Genomic DNA, 21518 nt, shown 5'->3' on the forward strand with positions numbered 1-21518 from the left:
AATGTCTCTGCTTTTTAATATGCTGTCTAGGTTTCTTATAACTTTTCTTCCGAGGAGCAAGCGTCTTTTAACTTCATGGCTGCAGTCACCATCCAGGGTGATTTTGGAGGCCAAGAAAATAGTCTGTCACTGTTTCCATTTTTCCCCCATCTATTTGCCAGACAGTGATGGGACCGGATGCCACGATCTTAGTTTTCTCAGTGTTGAGTTTTAAGCCAGCATTATCCTTCTCCTCTTGCACTTTCATAACTTTTAGTTATAAAGGCATTAGTTCCTCTTCACATTCTGCCATAAGGGTGGTCTCATCTGCACAACTAATGGTATTGATATTTCTGCCAGCAACATTGATTCCAGCTTGTGCTTCATCCAGCCCGGCATTTCGCATGATGTACTCTGTGGCTCAGCTGGTAAAAAATCTGCCTGCAATGCAGGAGACCTGGGTTCAATCCCTGGGTAGGGAAGATAACCTGGAGGCTACCCACTCCAATATTCTGGCCTGGAGAAGTCCATGGACTGTATAGTTGGTATTTCTGATTGTGACCTTAGGATAAAATCCTAGAAATATATTCACCAATTAAAGGATTGTCTAAAAATTTTTATAGTTTGTAGGAACTATGCAACTACAGCCTGCCTATTAACTTAAGAAACAGATTTACAGACAATGAACAATCCCTGAACACCTAATACCACTTTTAAGCCAAACCTATGGCTGATTCATATTGATGTTTGACAAGAAACAACAAAGTTCTATAAAGCAATTATCCTCCAATTAAAAAATAGACAAATTTTTTAAAAAATTAAAAGAAAAGACAGTTTAGTATTTCAGTTGATTAATCTAGGTTGGAGAAGTTTTTCTTGTTTTTGCTGGACATTGTATCTTTGTACTTTTCTCATATTCCTTCCATATTATTTCATCACTGATAACTGTGTTCAGATTGGCTAAATAAAATACTACATATGCTATTAATGTTTTAAGACAAAGCTCATAGGCTTGTAAAATTAAAAATTCAAGGTTAGTTTATCCCTTAAACTAATGAAAAATAATTAAAAGAAATCTAGGGAACAGGAGACATTTGTGGTCAAATCTAAAATGCATTGCTACTGGGTGCTACATCAAAGTATAAATAGTAATTTTATTGGGCTTGTAGAATTATTAGTAATTTATTCCCCCTTTCTCTGCTTTCTAAGTTTGCATGTGCTCCGTGCTCAATTGCTAAGTTGTGTCCTAGTCTTTGTGACCCCAAGGACTATAACCAGACAGGCTTCTCTGTGCATGAGATTTCACCAGTCAAGAACACTGGAATGGGTTGTCATGCCCTTCTCCAGGTAATCTTCTGGATCCAATGATCAAACCCTCGTCTCTTATGTCTCCTGCATTGGCAGTTGGCCAACTAGCGCCACCTGGGAAGCCCGCAAAGATTCGGACACAACTGAGTGACTTTCACTTCACTTAACTGCATATAAGTTAAATAAGTAGGATGACAATATACAGCCTTGACATACTCCATTTCCAATTTGGAACCAGTCTGTTGTTTCATGTCCAGTTTTAACTGTTGCTTCTTATTCTGCATACAGATTTCTCAGAGGGCAGGTAAGGTGGTCTGGTATTCCCATCTCTAAGAATTTTTCCACAGTTTGGTGTCCACACAGTCAAAGGCTTTAGTGTAGTCAATGAAGCAGATGTTTTTCTAGAATTCTCTTGCTTTTTCTAGGTCCAATGGATGTTGGCACTTTGATCTCTGGTTCCTCTGCCTTTTCTAAATCCAGCTTGAACATCTGGAAGTTCACGGTTCACATACTGTTGAAGCCTAGCTGGGAGAATTTTGAGCATCACTTTGCAAGCGTGTTAAGATGAGTGCAATTGTACAGTAGTAGTTTGAACATTCTTTGGCATTGTCTTTCTTTGGGATTGGAATGAAAACTGACCTTTTCTAGGCCTGTGGTCACTGCTGACTTTTCAAAACTTGCTGGCATATTGAGTGCAGCACGTTCACAGCATCATCTTTTAGGATTTGAAATAGCTCAACTGGAATTCCATCACCTCCACTAGCTTTGTTCACAGTGATGTTTCCTAAGGCCCACCTGACTTCGCATTCCAGGATGTCTGGCTCTAGGTGAGTGATCACACCATTGTGGTTATCTGGGTCATGAAGATCTTTTTTGTATAGTTCTTCTGTATATTCTTGCCATCTCTTAATATCTTCTGCTTCTGTCAGGTCCATACCATTTCTGTCCTTTATTGTGCCCACCTTTACGTGAAATGTTCCCTTGGATTCTCTAAATTTCTTGAAGAGATCTCTAGTCTTTCCCATTCTATTGTTTTCCTCTATTTTCTTGCACTGATCGCTAAGGAAGGCTTTCTTATCTCTCCTTGCTATTCTTTGGAACTCTGCATTCAAACAGGTATATCTTTCCTTTTCTCCTTTGCCTTTAGCTTCTCTTCTTTTTTCAGCTATCTGTAAGGCCTCCTCAGACAACTATTTTGCCTTTTTTGCATTTTGTTTTCTTGGGGATGGTCACAAACCTCCATCCGTAGTTCTTCAGGCACTCTATCAGATCTAATCCCTTGAATCTATTTGTCACTTCCACTGTATAACTGTAATGGATTTGATTTATGTCATACCTAAACGGTCTAGTGGTTTTCCCTGCTTGGTATTTGCATACAACAGAAAAACTTAGGCAGAATTACCCAAAATCTTTAAAACAGCAATTACCTCTGGGGTAGGGATAAATGATTCCTGACTTCTTCTTTATAGTTTCCTAACTATGCAAATATTCTACATGAAGTTTAAGAGTCAAGAAAAAAAATCAATGACAAACATTATGCAAAAAGATTATATACAGTTTTTTTCCCTTGTTAGTAATTAAATAAAACTCAGTCTAAAATATACAAAGGTTACAGGAACTGAACTGTAAGATAGTACTTCAAGTAAGATGGTGAGGGGGTCACAGTAATATAAAATCCATTTTGCTAGTTCTAATAATTAACTTAATTTTCAGATATACAAGAGGCTTCCCTTGTAGCTCAGTTGGTAAAGAATCTGCCTGCAGTGCAGGAAACCTGGGTTCGATCCCTGGGTTGGGAAGATCCTCTGGAGAAGGAAATCGCAACCCACTCCAGTATCCTTGCCTAGAAAATCTCATGGACAAGAGGAGCCTGCTGGGCTGCAGTCCATGGGGTCGCAAAGAGTTGGGCATGACTGAGCGACTAACACTTTCAGATATAGAGCCATGTTAAAGTGCTACCACCTTTGAAAATGGATGCATGAACAATTCACATGCTCCTTAATGAGGCAAGTTTTATGAGCTGTTACCAACCTAGCATGTCTGAACAGTAAGAGCTGTTACAACTAATAACTCTGGTTGGAAAAACAATTTAAAATAATCTTAAGGCAAATGTAAGCTAGCATTAAAACAAAAAAAAGTCCCACCTTAACTGGCTTATTAAAATAGTGAAAGAAACCAAATGAAAAGAAAGAACACTCATACCTTACTACTTCTTGGGGGTTTTTGTTTTTTTAAAAACACCTTAGCTTTGAAGATTTTTCCTCAATAAACTTTTCCTAAGTACCAGGCATGTATATGGTCAACACTGTACTAAACATTAGGGATAAAAGATGAGCAAGATATGATTTTAAATCCAAATAATGATGCTATGACACCCTTCAAAGACATATATGAAAGAGAAAGGTAAATACCTTTGTAGTGATTTACAATACTGATGAAGATAACTGCTGAAAGCTCAAAGTTGTCTACTGTAAATAATCAAATGTTTAGTGTAGTTATTAGAACAAAACAGCTACTCTTTATAGAGCAAATTAATAAATATTCAAAATGGAGAGGATTCCCACTCTGATATTTCAAGTCTTAACAACATTTATGATGTAACTATAACAGTTATTTTCTTGGGGTTAAAAAGATAGTGGGTTATTCTTTCAATGCCATTTTAGTTACCTTTGCAAATAATTACTAATAAAGCAAACCTAACATAACCACTATCACAAACTACAGTTAACCTGCACTCAAAATAAATCCAAAATATTTATGTATGTCAAGTCCATTGGTGAATTATGAAGCTTTATTCCTAATAAGGTGGCTAACTTAATTAGAATACTTTATAACTTCCAATACATTGAAAAATAAGAATGAGGTACTTGAAAACTAGCATGATGGTAAACTTAAGACTTTTGTAAGTTTAATTCCGGAAGTTGATTCTTTTCAAAAATTTCACATTTCGCTAGCCTCTCAGTATCCTTCAAATCCTTTTGGTATAAATTAAAGTTAATATATCACATACACATCATCAGGCTCAGATTTTTTTTAAACTAATACGAACTGATGTTTTTCCTACCCGAACATACTTTTAGTTATAAAGGCATTATCAAACCAAGATGTAATACAATCTTCTTTTGAAAGATGGAATTTAGCCTAAGGTAGATGTATACCTAAATAAGTTAAGTATGGGAGTAAGATAAAATGAACATGACTATAAATGTTAGCTTTCATTCTAATCATCTTCCTTTTCTGCTTATGTGTTGGTTAGCTATGGCTGCATAATAAATTACCACAAAGAACATTTACTGCATAATAAATTACCACAAAGAACATTTACTGTCTGATAGCTTCTTTAAGTGAGAAATTTGGGAGCAACTTAGCTTTTCACTAACAGGAATAAGTACATTTCCTCTCATTCTGAGGACCTGTGAACTAAAGAGAGAAATTATCTGCCCCACACACAACTAAAATACAATGGTAGGACAGGCAGAGGATAACTGCTATAAAACCTTCTGGTTCAAAGTAAGAGAAAATGGAGTCACTGATCCAAAGTAATTCTCTAATCAAGTTGGGAATATGTTAGAAGTTCCTTGAATATGGGAATAATTCTCCAAAGCCCTTGGCTCGGCCCTTTGAGATTTTGGTTCTATGTCTGAGTTATCTTTCCATTTTATGAAAGGCAGTCAAATTTTACATGTACAACATTTTTAAACCTGCTTTCTGCCAGTAGAATTTTGGGGATCTAAGGGGCCACTTCTTAGTTTGGTGATATTTTTGCTAATTAACTCTTTTGAAAACATTATAGGTCTCTTGTTAATCTTACCGAGCTTCACTCTGTTAAGACAAAAAGCGTAGTCATAAATCTGACTTAAACTCTTCTCTACTTCAAATTTCTGCTAAGAACACCCTTAATCTGCTGTAACCCCTCTTACTTTGATTAAAAGGTTCTCTGAGGCTCACCCTACATCTTTCTGATTATATAGAAAAGATGTTAACAAAGGATTTTATAGTCAAAACACTGGCTTCATCTTTAGACAAACTTATCTGAGTGCTCTAGACTTATCTCTGCCTGGAAGCCAAGTCTTAATTTTAGCACAGTTCAACATATTGAGAGGATGAGAATTTTCAAAACCAGCAAGTCCTGCTTCTTTTTTTGACTGTTTGCTTAGGAGTCCTTCCTAAGCCTGTTTCTGCCAACTTCTCTTTTATCAATAAGCAGAACATTTTCTATTTCACGTATCGGTATAGGTGACAGTATTGCTCCACTTTCTGCTACTATATAACAGTGATTTCCTTTCTTAGTTTCCAATATGGTTTTCTTCATTTTCACTTCAGTCCTCCTCAGCAGTTTCTTCAAAGGCTTAACATTAAGCTTCTATCTACTGTCCCCAAGTTCAAATTATATGCCACATTTTAAAGTGCTTGTTATGGCAACATCCCATTACGGATAGCAAAATCTGTATCAGGAACAGATTATCCCAAAACCTAAAGTCTTAAAATGACATTTATTATTTTAGTTTCTCTAGGTCATGAATTCAGGAACAGTTTAACTAGGTGTTCTGACTCTCATTCCCTACAGAAGTTACGGTTAAGACATTGGCTATGACTGCAGTCATCTGAAGTCTCATTTGGGGGTGAATGACCTGCATCCAAGATGGCTCATGAACATGTTTATTGTCACAAAGCTTCAGGTCCTCACCACAAGAACATCTCCAGAGCTGCTTGAGTGTCCCCAGAGACACGACAGGTGGCATCCTCCAGGATGGAACCCTCCAGGATGGAACCGACAGAGCCAGAAAGCTGCTGCAACATCTCCGATGGCCTCTGGAAGTCATCCTCTTGTCATTCCTACCATATGCTTTTTGTTAAGTAACAACCCACCAAGTACAGCGCCTTCTCAAAGGGAGAAGAATCAGATTCCACCAAAACGAATATAATTTAAGAATCTATTTTAAAAACATCAAAGTAAGTAAAAACCAAGAATTAAAATTTGACATAAAAATTGCTCTCTGTAAAATTACATTTAAGTGGAAGCCTATTTTACAGTCTCTAGTGACAATGCACATTTTCTACTTTACTATGAAAATAAAAACCAAGCAAGTGCTTAAGGGTCTAATGAAGATAAAATATAAATAACTGTTTCAGGGGTGCCTGTGTAACCTGCTGCACTGGGGGCAATCGAGAGACTTTACTATGAAGCAGAGATTCCAAGAAGCCAGCAACAGAATAACTACTCTTCTTGCTTTGGTTATACATAATTCTCTTCACTAGGCTCCTCCTTTCTATTTCTGGGCTTCCCTGGTGGCTCAGAGGGTAAAGTGTCTATCTACAATGTAGGAGACCTGAGTTCCATCCCTGGGTTGAGAAGATCCCCTGGATCCCTTTCTATTTCTAAATTTTCACTATTTTTTTTTTTTTTGCCTCTGTGATAAATTTATTATTCCTCATTCATATCTTGCCCATTTTACTACTCCATTCAAAAACTTGACATATGTGGCACTAGAAGGAAATAAGATTATGAAAATAAGACAATGGTTTTTACAAAACCATTGACTGTGATATGTACAAAGTCTGCAAACAAATCCTGCAGAAGTTATTCCTCTATACAATGTCATATGTAGAAATGAAGCATAACCAAAGCAGAATGTTAAAAAAAAAAAACTCCTTTAATAGATGAATTTCAATTAAATTCACTCTCTTCATAGGGAGCAATTCAGAAAATGCTTCCCCATTTCCAGCCCAATATTTTCTTTGATTGCTGTGGCTGTTGTTCAGTTGCTAAGTTGTGTCCGATTCTTTGTGACCCCATGAACTGCAGCACACCAGGCTTCTCTATCCATCACTGTCTCCAAGTCTGTGTAAACTCATGTCCATTGAGTCAGTGATGCCATCCAACCACATCATCCTCTGTCATCCCCTTCTCCTCTTGCCCTCAATTCTTCCCAGCATCAGGATCTTCTCAATGAGTCAGTTCTTCACAGCAGGTGGCCAAAGTATTGGAGCTTCAGCTTCAGTCCTTCCAATGAATATTCAGACTGATTTCCTTCAAGACTGACTGATCGATCTCCGTGCAGTCCAAGGGACTCTCAAGAATCTTCTCTAGCACCACAGTTCGAAAGCATCAATTCTTAAGCACCCAGCCTTCTTTATGGTTCAACATCCATACATGACTACTGGAAAAACCACAGCTTTGACTATACAGACCTTTGTCAGCAAAGCGATGTCTCTGCTTTTTAATATGCTAAGTTGGTCATAGCTTTTCTTCCAAGGAGCAACTGTCTTTTAATTTCATGGCTGCAGTCACTGTCCACATTGATTTTGGATCATAAGCAAATGAAATCCGACACTGTTTTTCACGTTTTCCCCATCTATTTGCCAAGAAGTGAGAGCACTGGATGCCATGATCTTAGTTTTTTGAATGCTGAGTTTTAAGCCAGCTTTTACATTCTCCTCTTTCACCTCCATCAAGAGGCGCTTTAAGTTCCTCTCCCTTTCTGCCATTAATTGGTATCATCTGCATATCTGAGGCTGCAGATATTTCTACTGGCAATTGAGATTCCAGGTTGTGATTCATCCAGCCTGGCATTTGGCATGATGTACTCCTTTCCCCATTTTGAACCAGTCTGTTGTTTCATGTCTGGTTCTAACTTTCATCCAGTCCAGCATTATTTTTGTTGATACCGGAACAAAACAGAACTTTGGAAAACAATTAACTAAAAAATATATTTATTTTGTATTTTATTACTCACTTACACCTAATTAACTGAAATTCACTGTTTATAAAAATAACTAGCTATCAATAAAATAAATAGATTCATATATTAAAACACAAATAAGAACTCTTAAATGTATAATAAAGATAATGTGTTAGGATACATCCACTGAAAGCAAATTACAGACACAAAAAGATTGAAAATCGTAAACTTGAAACACTAAGGGTATATAAAAATATTCTCTATTTAAGTGAAGTTTTGGAAAAAATCTATAGTACAATGATATAGTAACACATGTGTACCCATTGACTTGTATGGAAAAACACTCAAAGGCTATATTTAAAAATATGTATGATGGTTATCATGAATGGCAGCATACTTATGTTTTATTTTTTGAACTTTGCTATACTTCTCCCATTTTCAAAATGAAAACCATTCTTATTTTCTGATAGTAAATGTACATAAAACAGTCTGTCACATCTTTAGGTGATTTCTATTTTTATAATTATATGAAAAATTATTTATATAAGGTATACATATAAATTTTTTTTCTCTATTATTCTAAAAGTACTAGTACTTTAGGATATTAAAAGTACTAAAAAGAAAACCATACAGCTCAGAATCCCAAAAGCAACCAACAAAATTATTTATCATTTTAGTTGAGTAATGATGGATCACAACACCATATAATTATGTTTTTTACTACTCAATACATTGCAAGTAAATTACAAATAATAAAATTTTTTACAGGTTTTATGACAGATACCTTAATTAATTCAACTATTTCCATTCTATTTAGATAGATAATTTTTTATTATCAATATTTCACACACGCTCAAAAATCTGTTTATAAAATTTTTCTGTGTATCTCTATCCCTTTAAATTCATTCACCTGATCAATAGGCATGAATGTTTCTATTTTTATGGCTTTTAAATATGTATTACCAAACTGCTTTCTAAAAACAATCTACCAATCTACATTTTCTCTAGCAGAGGGTCAGTCTGTCAACCTCATGGAAAGACACAGTCAGGGGTAAAATTAACTTTTAAAATCTTTGATAATTTGGTAACTAAAGAACGTTAATTTATACTGCCTACTGAGATAAAGGGTGTCCAAGTTTATCAACATTTCACACTTATTTTTCTATGAATTTTTAATACAAGTACCTTACATATGGAACGGGATATCTATGATGGCTAATGTTACTTGTAAGCTTGACTAAGCCACGGTGTCAAGCGGTTTGGGCAAACATCAGCCTAAATATTGTGAAGGTAATTTTCATATGTGACAAACATCTAAATCTAGTAGACTCAGTAAAGGAGATTATACTCCAAAAAGTGGGTGGGACCTATTATGAAAAGACTTGTAGACTGAGGTTCCACAAAGAGGAAGGAAATCTGCCTTGAGACTGTCTTCAGACTCAAGATCAAAACATCAACTGTTGCCAGAATTTCCAAGATGCCTGCCTATCTGCCTACCTGCCTACCCTGTAGATTTTGGACTTGCCAGCTCCCACAATCCAATGAGCCAATTCCTTATAAAACTGAACAAAATCACAGCAAGAGACACAGATGTAAAGAACAGACTTTTGGACTCTGTGGGAGAAAGTGAGGGTGGGATGATTTGAGAGAATAGCACTGAAACACGTATATTACCATATGTGAAACAGATCGCCAGTCCAGGTCGATGCACAAGACAGGGCGCTCAGGGCCAGTGCACTGGGACAACCCTGAGGGATGGGATGAGGAGGGAGGTGGGAGCAGGGTTCAAGATGGGGGACACATGTACACCCATCGCTGATTCATGTGATTGTATGGCAACCACTACAATACTGTGAAGTAATTGGCCTCCAATTAAAATCAATAAATTAATTTACAAAAAAAAAAAAAAAAGAAAAAAATTTTAGAATCACATCATAAATTTCTATACAAAAATTTTTGTGATTTTGAATGGGTTTGCATACAAATCAATTTTGGGGGAAACTGCAATTTAAACAAAATTGAATCTTCTAATTGTGAAAATTTCAGTCTTTATAATTAGGCTTTCCTAACAAGTTTTTTCTTTCACGTCTTTTATTAGATTTATTGCTAGGATCTTTATACTTTTTGATGCTATTATAAAAAAACTGAACAAAGTCAACCTCTCTCTCTAAATATAAAATGTATATATATATACATACACACACACACACAAATTTCCTGACAAATATGGCATCTAAAAATTTCTTAAGAATTTATATGAATTGTTTATTTATTAAGGCTAGTGATTTCCACCATATCCTTCAGGTTCTGAAATTCCTTTTAAGTCAAACTACTTACTTGTAAATTGTCTTCTGTACCTTCAGCTTCATTTTTAAATGATGGGCATCCTAAGAAAACATGTAAAAGTTGATTAAGCATAGAATTTTTGTCTTAGATTTTAGAGTTGCTGACTAATTGATAATATCACTAAGAGACTATAGAAGATTGATCAGAGATCATTCTGGACTGCCCGGCAACTAGTCAGATGGTGGCCACTCATACTTGCCCCTCTGTTAGAAGAACAGAGAATAAAGCAACTGCTTTCCATGGCTACAGGTAAATCTCCAGTTCCTTATTAAGGAGGTGCGTTCTGTGAAAGTGCACTGTCTCTACTAAGCCCTCCCCCCTTGATTTCTCTGAAATATCAAACTGCTAGGAAGAGTACATGCATCACATTCCTCTGCTATTTAGGAGATACCCACATGATTTACTCAATTTTTCTAAATACCCTGACCTATGAAACAGTATTCAGTACCTCAAACTAGGATTTTAGCTGCTTTAGTAAGAACAAAAACAAATGAGCCTGAATCTGCTATTAATAATCAATAGCCATTTGTTGTTACTGACTTTTGAGCACCAATGACGTTATAAAACTTTTCATGGCATTCAAGAGTGCCTTTAGTTTCAACAAATTAATAAGAAGAATTTATTTTAGCAAAGTATCCTGAGTTTATATCCTACCCTTGAAGAGAAAGTTGACCTATGGAAAGGGCTGCATAGTTTATTCTTACTATCATAAAAGGCTAAGTAAGAAATATTTAGTGTGATTTTTAAAATCTGTTAATAGTGGCTGGTAATAATGCTACCAAGTATATTTTTTTAAAAAGTTCAAAAACAATGAGACAGGCTGAGTGCTGTAATCTACTCTATTTGGCAAGGTGTTTATGAGCGTCTCCTTATTAATTACTTTTTTAAAAAGATAAACCATTCTATCCAACCCTAGGGAAGCTCTTATGGGAGTATGAGTGTGGGGATAAAATTAATTCAAAACACAGAATTCCAGCAGCCATGGGTAACAATTTTCTTTTTAAAGTACTGCTTCTTCCACACTAGCTAAATATCAGAACTGGGAAACTTAAAAAAAAAAAAAACTGATGCCAGGGTACAATCTCAAATGAATGATGTCAGAATCTCTGCTGGATGAGGCATTTGGCATCATATATTTTTTTAAGTTTCTTGCAATAGTTTAAGAACCATAACCACTACAGGAGAATCTAAAGATTCATATTCACCTCCCCCACCTCCTGCCTAAATTCATGATATATAATTTGATAATTCCTCATAACATTTGAAATGCACAGAAACTTTAAAGAAAAAAAGAATGCCCCAGCTCTATTCCCCAAGTAGTTTGATTCAAGTGGTCTTGAGTGAGGACCAGGTATTCTATTTTTCAAAAGCCTTCCAGGTTGATTCACATGTTCAGTCAACAAAAAGAACACTGATAAAGGGAGAATTTATGGGTTTTGGTACTAAGGATAAGATGACTGCCATCGTTTCATGGAATTTTTTTCTGAATCAGAAATCAAAAATTGTTTACCAAATTCTAGTCTTTTAAAGTAGCTAAAATATTATTTAACTACAGCTTCACTCACTAACAACACATATTTGTGCTAAGTTTTTTGATGTTCTTGCTTCTGGCTTGTCTCATAATTAGTTCATGTTTTCTAATTTTCTTACTAAAGTCCCATCTTCAAAATATACAAGTCACAATGCTGTCAACACATTTTCATTCAGTTGCTTTGTATAAGAAGGTTATTTCTACTAACAGATATTTTCTTTCTTAATTAAAAAAACAAATTAAATCTTAGTTATGACTTCTTTGGGGGAAAGAAATTATTTTTAACGTGATTTCCTTTTGTTTAATTAAGCAAAAGCCAGTCTTACATGTAAATATTCTTCCTCCCTTTTAAACTTGCAAGCTTTAGAGTTTATAATCTAACAGACTCGTAAGATACACAAAGGGATACACTGCTGTCTCCTCCAATCCTTATTAATGAAATCAGGTGAAGACTTAAGAAAGGTTTTGTCATAGAGTAACTAGAATCAACATGTATTTAATTATTATATATTTTCTGCTTATAATTACCAAAACAAGGATATGAGTAACACACACATGCAGGATTTTGAAAGTTTTGACTGCTCCTCTCTTTTTGAGCCCTTATTTTAAAACTTTAGAATTATCTGATGTATGCTGTTGATGTATATACTGTGATATGACAAATATAAAACAGATTAAGGAGCCCATTATTTTATCTTCACCTACAATCAGCTTTTAAAACCTGATCTCATACCATAAAAGCTGACTTGCTTGAAGTCACTTCTACTATAAGTAACTAATAAATTAAGGAAACAATCAAAACAACCTACCTTGAGAAATATCCTCTATAGCTCTCCGAATGCCTCTATCAAAAGCCCTAGCATCAGCAGGACTTTGAAAGGTAAGGCCAAATTTCTTGTCATCAATCTTCCAGTGGTGAAATGTTGGAGTGACCTTATTGTAAATAAGGTCTTTTTTAAGCATACATTCCAAAACCACCTGCCAAAAGTTAAATGCCAAAAATTACTATACATATATCAAATGAATCTAACATAGCTCTTAAATACAAAGTTAGCTGAGAAAAGGGCTGTTATATTTTAATAAAAGCATCCCTCCATTAATGTGAGGTCTTGTTACTTAATCTACTCACAAAGTCACTTGATACAGAAATTAATACGGGATTAAAGAAGACTGTGGAAAGATGGCAGAATTCTTAAGAAGCCCCAGGTATCTGTCTCCCTACCTAGACAAAACCAGCTGGCAATATCTATCGGATGTAACTATGTTGGAACTTTAGAGTCTGTTGAAAGCTTTTAATTTTCAGGAAAAGACATGGACAGTAAACTGCAGTTAATTTTGGTCAATTTCAGCTACTAGCATAGTAGCAGCACCAACCCTCACACCCACTCCCAGCCATAGGGCAGACAGCTGTGCACATGTTCCTGGCACAGCTTGCATACAATTTACATAAGCCAAGGTGAGTAGAAAGGACCTTATCCTTCAAGAAATAGAGAATTTAACACCGTCATCAACTAGACCAGACACATACGAAACACAGACACACGAAACACTCTATTCAGTAACAGAACACATGTTTTTCTGAAATGCACATGCGACATTTTTCAGGATACACCATATGTTAGGCCACAAATTAATCTCACTGTATTAAAGAATATGGATATCATACAAAGTATTTCTGACCAAATTAAGATACAGTTAAAAATAAATAACAAAAGGAAAATTGGAAAATTCAAAATATTCTGGGAATTAAACAACCAACTTATCAAAGAAGAAGCTATAAGGGAAGTTATAAGACACTTAAAGAGGATGAAAACAATGATACAACATAGCAAAACTTATAGGAAACAAAGAAAGCAGTACTAAGGGGAAAATGTATAGGTGTAAACAATTGCATTTTAAAAAAAAAGAAAAATCTTAAATCAACAGTATAACTTTAAAATTTAAGGAACAAACTAAACCCAAACCTAGCAAAAAGAATAAAGGAAATAATGAAGATGAGAGGAGAGACAAAGTAGAGACCAGAAAAATAATAGAGAAAAATCAATGAAACCAAAAGTTGGCTCTTCAAAATGATTTTAATAATGGACAAATCTTGAGCTAGAAGGACTAAGAAGAAAAAGAGAAATCAGAATCAAAATGGAGACATTATTACTTCAATTCTACATAAATAAAAAGAACTATGAGAGAGTACTGTAAACAACTTACACCAACAAGTCAGATAACCTAGATTTAATGGACACATTACTAGAAAAATAAGACAGATCGAGGAAGAAACAAAAAGAAAAATCTTAATAAATACATAACCATAACTGAATCAGTAATCAAACAGCTCGTGACAAAGAAAAACCCTGGGCCTAATGTCACTGGTGAATTATATCAAACATTTAAAGAACTAATACCAGCACCTGAACCTTTATCAAAAGATTGGAATAAAATCTTCCTAATGCATTCTATGAGGACAGCATTACCCTGTTAACAAAGACACTACAAGACAACTATGTACCAATATCCTTTATGAATATAAAGGATGCAAAAACCCTTGATGCCAAGATCCTTGATGAAAAAATCCTCAACATTTGCAAACCAAACTCAGCAGTATATAAGAAGGACGATACACACTATGACCAAACTGGATTTATTCTTGAAATGCAAGGACAATTAAACACATAAAAATTGATCAAAGTAATATCCTACGTGAACAGAATGAAGGGAAAAAGTCCAAATGCTCTCAACTGAAAAACCAGAAATAGCATTTAACAAAATTTAAGAGAGCAAACTGCCAACATCCATTGAATCATAGAAAAACCAAGAAAATTCCAGAAAAAATATCTACATCTGCTTTATTGATTACGCCAAAGTCTTTGACTGTGTAGATCACAACAAACTATGGAAAATTCTTCAAGAGATTGGAATACCAGACCACCTGACCTGACCTCCTGAGAAATCTGTAGGCAGATCAAGAAGCAACAGTTAGAAATGGACATGGAACAACAGACTGGTTCCAAATTGGGAAATGAGCACGTCAAGGCTATATATTGTCATCGTGCTTATTTAATTTATATGCAAAATACATAATGTGAAATGCTGGGCTGGATGAAGCACAAGCTGGAATCAAGAGTGCTGGAAGAAATATCAATAACCTCAGATACACAGATGACACCACCCTTATGGCAGAAAGCGAAGAACAACTAAAGGGCCTCATGATGAAAGTCAAAGGGAAAGTGAAAAGTTGGCTTAAAACGCAACATTCAAAAAACTAAGATCATGGCATCTGGTCCCATCACTTCATGGCAAATAGATGGGGAAATAACGGAAACAGTAACAGACTTTATTTTGGCGGGGGCTCCAAAATCACTGCAGATGGTAACTGCAGCCATGAAATTAAAAGATGCCTGCTCCTTGGAAGAAAAGCTATGACCAACCTAGACAGCATGTTAAAAAGCAGAGACATTACTTTGCCAACAAAGGTACATGTAGTCAAAGCTATGGTTTTTCCAGTAGTCAAGTATGGATGTGAGAGCCTGACTATAAAGAAAGCTGAACACCGAAAAACTGGTGCTTTTGAACTGTGGTGTTGAAGAAGACTCTTGAGAGTCCCTTGGACTGCAAGGAGATCAAACCTGTCAATCCTAAAGGAAATCAGTCCTGAATGTTCATTGTAAGGACTGATGCTGAAGCTGAAACTCCAATACTCTGGCCACCTGATGTGAAGAACTGACTCATTGGAAAAGACCTTGATGCTGGGAAATACTGAAGGCAGGAGGAGAAGGAGATGGCAGAGGATGAGATGGTTGGATGATATCACCAACTTGATGGACCTGAGTTTGAGCAAGCTCCGGGAGTTGGTGATGGACAGGGAAGTCTGGCGTGCTGCAGTTCATGGGGTCACAAAGAGTTGGACACGACTGAGTGACTGAACTGAACTGAACATCTTTTCAAGACAAAAATAACTAACAAAAAGGAAACTACATCAAAATATCTGACAACAGTGACAAGACCGTTCAATGGAAGAAAGTAAAAGTCTTTTCAACAAATGGGCCTAGGAAACTGGATATTAACATGCAGAAGAATGGAGTTTCATACTTATCTAATACCACATGCAAAAATTAACTCATAATGGATTAAGGACCTAAAGAAAACCTAAAACAACAGAACTCTTAAAAGAAAACATAGGACAAAAACTCCACGACATTGGATTTGGCAACATTTTCTTGGACATGACATTAAAAGCACAGGTAATAAAAGAAAAAACACTGGTATAGTACTAATCACTTCTTCACAACTCCATATGCAATGATGTGATGTTATATTGATTCTATTATATCTCATATTGATGTTAAGCTAAAAACCACTGCCTCTCTCTACCAATTCCCCCACCAAAAGTTTATTGTTAAACTTTTACCAGCATATCACTGAAAAAATCATCTCTGATAGTAAGTTTTGTTAACTCTGCAAGAAATGACAAATAAAACAAAATAATGTCCTGCTTGCTTACAGGCAAAGTGTGTTAGCACTTGCATTTTACAAACTGTCACAAAAACTATTTTGCAATAATAATAATTATAAAATTCATAATTAAATTAAGTTCTGGAATTCAAGAAGTTAAAATTGGTATTATGGATTACTGCAATGTATTTACTTAATTTATTACTTCATAAGTTAATTAATATTAATTCATAAAATAACATATTAATTCATAAACAGTGGAAAAGAGATATGTATTTTGGAAACCTGCTCAATTGCAATTGTCAATAAAGAGAAGGACATAAAAACCTGAGTGTGGTGCTATAGTCTTTATTACATGAAATGTCACTGAATTAATTTTTAATACATGAAAATGCTGTTAACTCTTTTCCAAAACTTCCCAAAGTTCTTTTCCAACTACTATCTGCTAGAAAATTTTCAACATGATCTATACTCACCTATACCACTTGTATACAAACAGCATCTATTTTTTACAGGGTCCCAAAACACACAGAAAAAGAAGTTTTTAAAGTGAGTTTTAAAATACACTCAGGAAATAGTTAAGGATAATGAACTAGCTCTTTGACTCATTCAAGTACTTATGCAAAAATGTGTTCCACTTGAAAGTCATATAAATATTGAGGTTACACACCATACCAACTGGGTACAAAAACAAAATGCCAACTAATTCTGAAGTAGATGTCAATTTATGTCATTAATTTTTACCTACCAAGTAACATTAGGATATAAAATATATCATACTGTTCATAGTATATATTTAGCATACCATAAAAATAACTGTTATTTAAGACAAGCAAACTCTGGGAGGTAGTGAAGGACAGAGAAGCCTGGCATGCTGCACTCCATGGGGTGGCAGAGTTGGACAGGATTCAGCGAATGAAAAACAGGGAAAGGCTACTACAGTGTAGCTGCTACTATGAATTTAGGAATATAGAAAAGAAAAATGCAGGTAATCTATTGACACAACAATTGACTCATGATTTTTGGAAGTAATTTAAAAAATATGCTTCCTAGAATATTCTGCATCACTCAGCATTTACATAATTATCAAAGCCTCCATATTCAAAGTACAAAAATTTGTCATGCAAGATATTAAAAAATTGTTTTGCTTCTGACTTTAGCATTTAAAAAATAAATGCACTTATAACATTAAGGAAATATAAATAATAGTTTTATTAAATAATAGGGATAAAAACCATCTATCTCAAATTTTTAAAAAAGATCAATGAGATTAAAAAGGTATAAAAGAGAAAGTAGTTAAGAATGTCCCAAAAGGCTTTTACCCACCATCAATACTAAATCTCCATTCTTGAAAAATAAAAATAATTTTAAGGGCTGAAAGGATTCTTAAAAATTAGTGAATTCTTCCCATCTTCTACTTCCACTTCTCAACTTCATCAGAACAATGTGTTCTGCCTTTACTTCATTGCAGTTTTCACTATATTAATTCTGTATTGTAAGATCACCATATTATTATTAACAGTAATAGGCATACAGGAAGCAGAGTTCCATGTTTACCACATTTGTGTTTGGAACTGTAGAAACTGTAGAAAATGGCAACTACATTTTTGCCAAGGGATGACAATCAACCAATCCAAAGGTGACAGGTGAATTATTTATGCTGCAGGAAAAGTAAGCTGACCAGATAAATTATTTCTGGTCAATAGAGAGTTATACCTATTAATTGTTACTGTTGTTTAGTAGCTAAGTCGTGTCCAACTCTTCTACAACCTCATGGGCTGTAGCCCACCAGGCTCCTCTGTCCCATGAGATTTCCCAGGCAAGACTATGGGAGTGGGTTACCATTTCCTTCTCCAAACGGTTCTTCCCGACCCAGGGATTGAACTTGTGTCTCCTGCATTGGCAGGAGGATTCTTTATTGCTGAGCCACCAGGGAAGCTCCATATCTATTAATTACTTATCCAGTAAAGTAACAGGCGTTCTACTGGCCTGAAGTGGTTACAGCTCTCCCAGAATACATGGCCTATACTTACTCTTAGAGCTTTTTATTTTTTTCTACAAAATGAAATGAATAATTTTAACAGTACCCAAAAAGCAACTACCAGAAGCCATTAAAAGTACAACCATAAAATACTCTATAAACAAGTTGTTAAAATTGTTAATACAGCTTTGCTACTTCTTAGTTGAATATGCTTCTTTCTGGGGTTAAGGCATTCTAGAAGTATGTGACTTTCATCAGACCTCCACAGTAGCCATGAAGGACATGCATAAATTCCATCCAGTTCAGCTGCTCAGTCGTGTTCGATCGTTTACAACCCCATGGACTGACGCACACCGGGCTTCCCTATCCATCACCAACTCCCAGAGCTTGATTTATAAATTAGAAAGTATTAATAAGACAAATCTGAAAGAAGATCACTGGCCCTGCCCTTGTTTCTACCATAAAGACAGATTATATATTAAATAACAAGCAGAAAAGATACTGAGCATAAACAACTGCAAAGTGAATATTAAATGTAAGAGTAACTTACAAGAATAACTATAAAAGAATATGCAAAGTAACTCGTTATCAATAACCCCTAATGGATCCACTAAGAATGTGGCTAGTTAACAAAGAAGAAATTAAAGAGTTTTAAAATCAACACTATAACTTTTGATCTCTTGACCATCTACAAATTTATTGGGATTCGGAAAAAATAATTATTTACTATAAACTATAAAAAAGCATAATGAAAAAAATTTAACTAGAAAGAGCAACAAATTCAAAAGCACTTAAATGTTTTTATGCTGATCACCTCCAAAAAAAAAAAAGAGAGAAAATTTCAGACTCTTACATATGAATAGACCCGATCAGGTTTGAGTAGAACTTAATCACTGCAAATAGACTGACTGGATCAGCTTTAGGAAAGGGACTTTAAGGAAGGAAGAAAAACAGGGGTATTTGGTATAACAGCTTTGCATTTTTAATATATATCTGAATAGATCTAATTGGCTAAGATATACAAGTCTTTTCCAGCTAAATACTTTTGGAACATGACTGTTTTAATAAGATCTTAAGGTCTTTTGAGCTACTGATAACAAAAAAGAACAAATACTCTATTTCTTCTAGAAAGGTTAAATAGGTATTATTAAAAAGGTTAAATAGGTATTATTAAAAAAACAACCAGATGCATAGGTGAACTCTGAATTTAAGGAAAGCAAACCTACTGTAAGCATAAATATATCAAAATCTATTATAGATGAAGAGAGAGAAGGAAGAGAAGTGGTTTTCTTACAGTAGCAGGCTAAGAGTTAAAAGAGAAAGGAAAAGAAGAAAGATGGTTAATGACAATGGATATTCTTCACATGAGCAAAACACTTCCAAAGTAAAATGATTAAAATATGAATTACAGAAGAAACACAACAATCCACATATACTTCCGAAGAAGAAAAATGCTATTAAAGCATAAGAGGGATGTCGGTATATAAATTAATTTTAAGCTCATGGGCTCTGAAGCTTACAGTAATTGGGTCCCCTCCAGTTTCCACCCTTCATTACCCATCTGACTTAAGAATTAAATGAGGTAATATACACGAAGTATTCAAATAGCATCTGACACACAGATCTTCAATACACATTAGCAGCAAGGGTGCCGTTAGTCATCAGTCACAAGGTGATGCCACCAGCCCATAATAGAAAAGCTGCCATAAAGGTTGAGAGGTCAATATTTACTTTTTGGAGTACAGGATGGGGAGGAGTTTGAATGATAAATAAAGGTGCTCAGGACCTTAAAGAGCTTGTTAACAGATTGATTCTACAGACAGTGAAAACATTACATTGATTCTACAGACAGTGAAAACATTACAATCTCAAACATTCTTCCTTTCTCTGAAAGAAATTCTAGGATGTATTATAGAGAAAAAAAAAGGGGGGTGGGTGGGTTTGACAGTCACTAAATAACTAAAACTTCTGAAGATATATTTCAAGTTATTTTGGGAAATACAGAGCAAATTACTGGACTATTTGCCAGAAGCATTTAAAATAGACCAAGCCAAAAATAGATATAAGTACATTTCTGTCTCACTAATAACAAGTAATAATTTGGGAAAGCAGAGTGAAAATAAATATGTACTTTCAAACTACTATGTAACTTTATTACATATGCTACCTTACAAGTAAATAATTACATGTTTACAGAAAGCATTATCTAAGATGTAGTATAGTTGGTAACAAGACAAAGAAATTATTTTGGTAACTTTAAGAAGTATCTTTGAATCAAAGAAAAACATTTCATTTCTGAAATAAAAACTGTATTTTCAAGTTAAATTACTTGATAAACAAAATCAATAACTGGTAACTCAAATAGCTGCCTCCTATTATGACCTTTAGTTTTTTGGATGATATAAAAATCTTTGTACCTGGATGATATAAAACCCTTTATAAAGGACACCAAGGCATTCTATGAAATATGAAACTATATTGTTATCAAACAACACATTTTTACTAATTATCTACTAATAGAAATTTGTGTTTAAAGTTGGGTTCTGAGATGAATGGGACTTTAGAAAAAATCTAAAAAGTAACAGAAGGCAAAATGGTAGTGTTTCTTCACAAATAGTAACAGTTCAGCTACCACAAAAAGAAGGGCAGGAGCCAGTATTTTTAAATTATGTCAATTTCATGAAAAGCCTGTTAGCCTTTGCCCTGCTTCATTTTCTAATCCAAGGCTAAATTTGCCTGTTACTCCAGGTATCTCTTGACTTCCTACTTTTGCATTCTAGTCCCATATGATTTAAAGGACCATCTTTTTGGGGTGTTAGTTCCAGAAGGTCTTGTAGGTCTTCATAGAATCATTCAACTTCAGTTTCTTCAGCATAATTGGTTGGGGCAGACACTTGGATTAATGTGATACTGAATGATTTGCCTTGGAAACAAACAGATCATTCTGTCATTTTTGAGATTACACCCAAGTACATCCTGAAATGCAAAGTCCAGTGGGCTTTAGGAAGCATCACTACGAACAAAGCTAGTGGAGGTGATGAAATTCCAGGGGAGCTATTTCAAATCCTAAAAGATGATGCTGTGAAAGTGCTGCACTCAATATGCCAGCAAGTTTAGAAAACACAGCAGTGGCCACAGGAGTGGAAAAGGTAAGCTTTCATTTCAATTCCAAAGAAAGGGAATGCCAAAGAATGTTCAAACAACCACATAATTGCACTCATCTCACACAATAGCAAAGTTATGC

General features: G+C 35.0%; 1 protein-coding gene across 1 annotated transcript in view; it reads right to left on the reverse strand.

The window, feature by feature from the left end:
* The window catches only part of SPRED1 (sprouty related EVH1 domain containing 1), a 110761-nt gene that overhangs the window by 17808 nt on the left and 71435 nt on the right, over positions 1-21518 (reverse strand). The window contains exons 3-4 of the mRNA XM_061157620.1: positions 12657-12825; positions 10308-10357 (exon numbers count right to left, since the gene is read on the reverse strand). Coding sequence (XP_061013603.1) covers positions 10308-10357; positions 12657-12825 — 219 coding nt within the window. The remainder of the gene's footprint in view (positions 1-10307; positions 10358-12656; positions 12826-21518) is intronic.

This window comes from Dama dama, chromosome 12 (genome assembly GCF_033118175.1).
Source record: "Dama dama isolate Ldn47 chromosome 12, ASM3311817v1, whole genome shotgun sequence".
Lineage (NCBI taxonomy): Eukaryota > Metazoa > Chordata > Mammalia > Artiodactyla > Cervidae > Dama > Dama dama.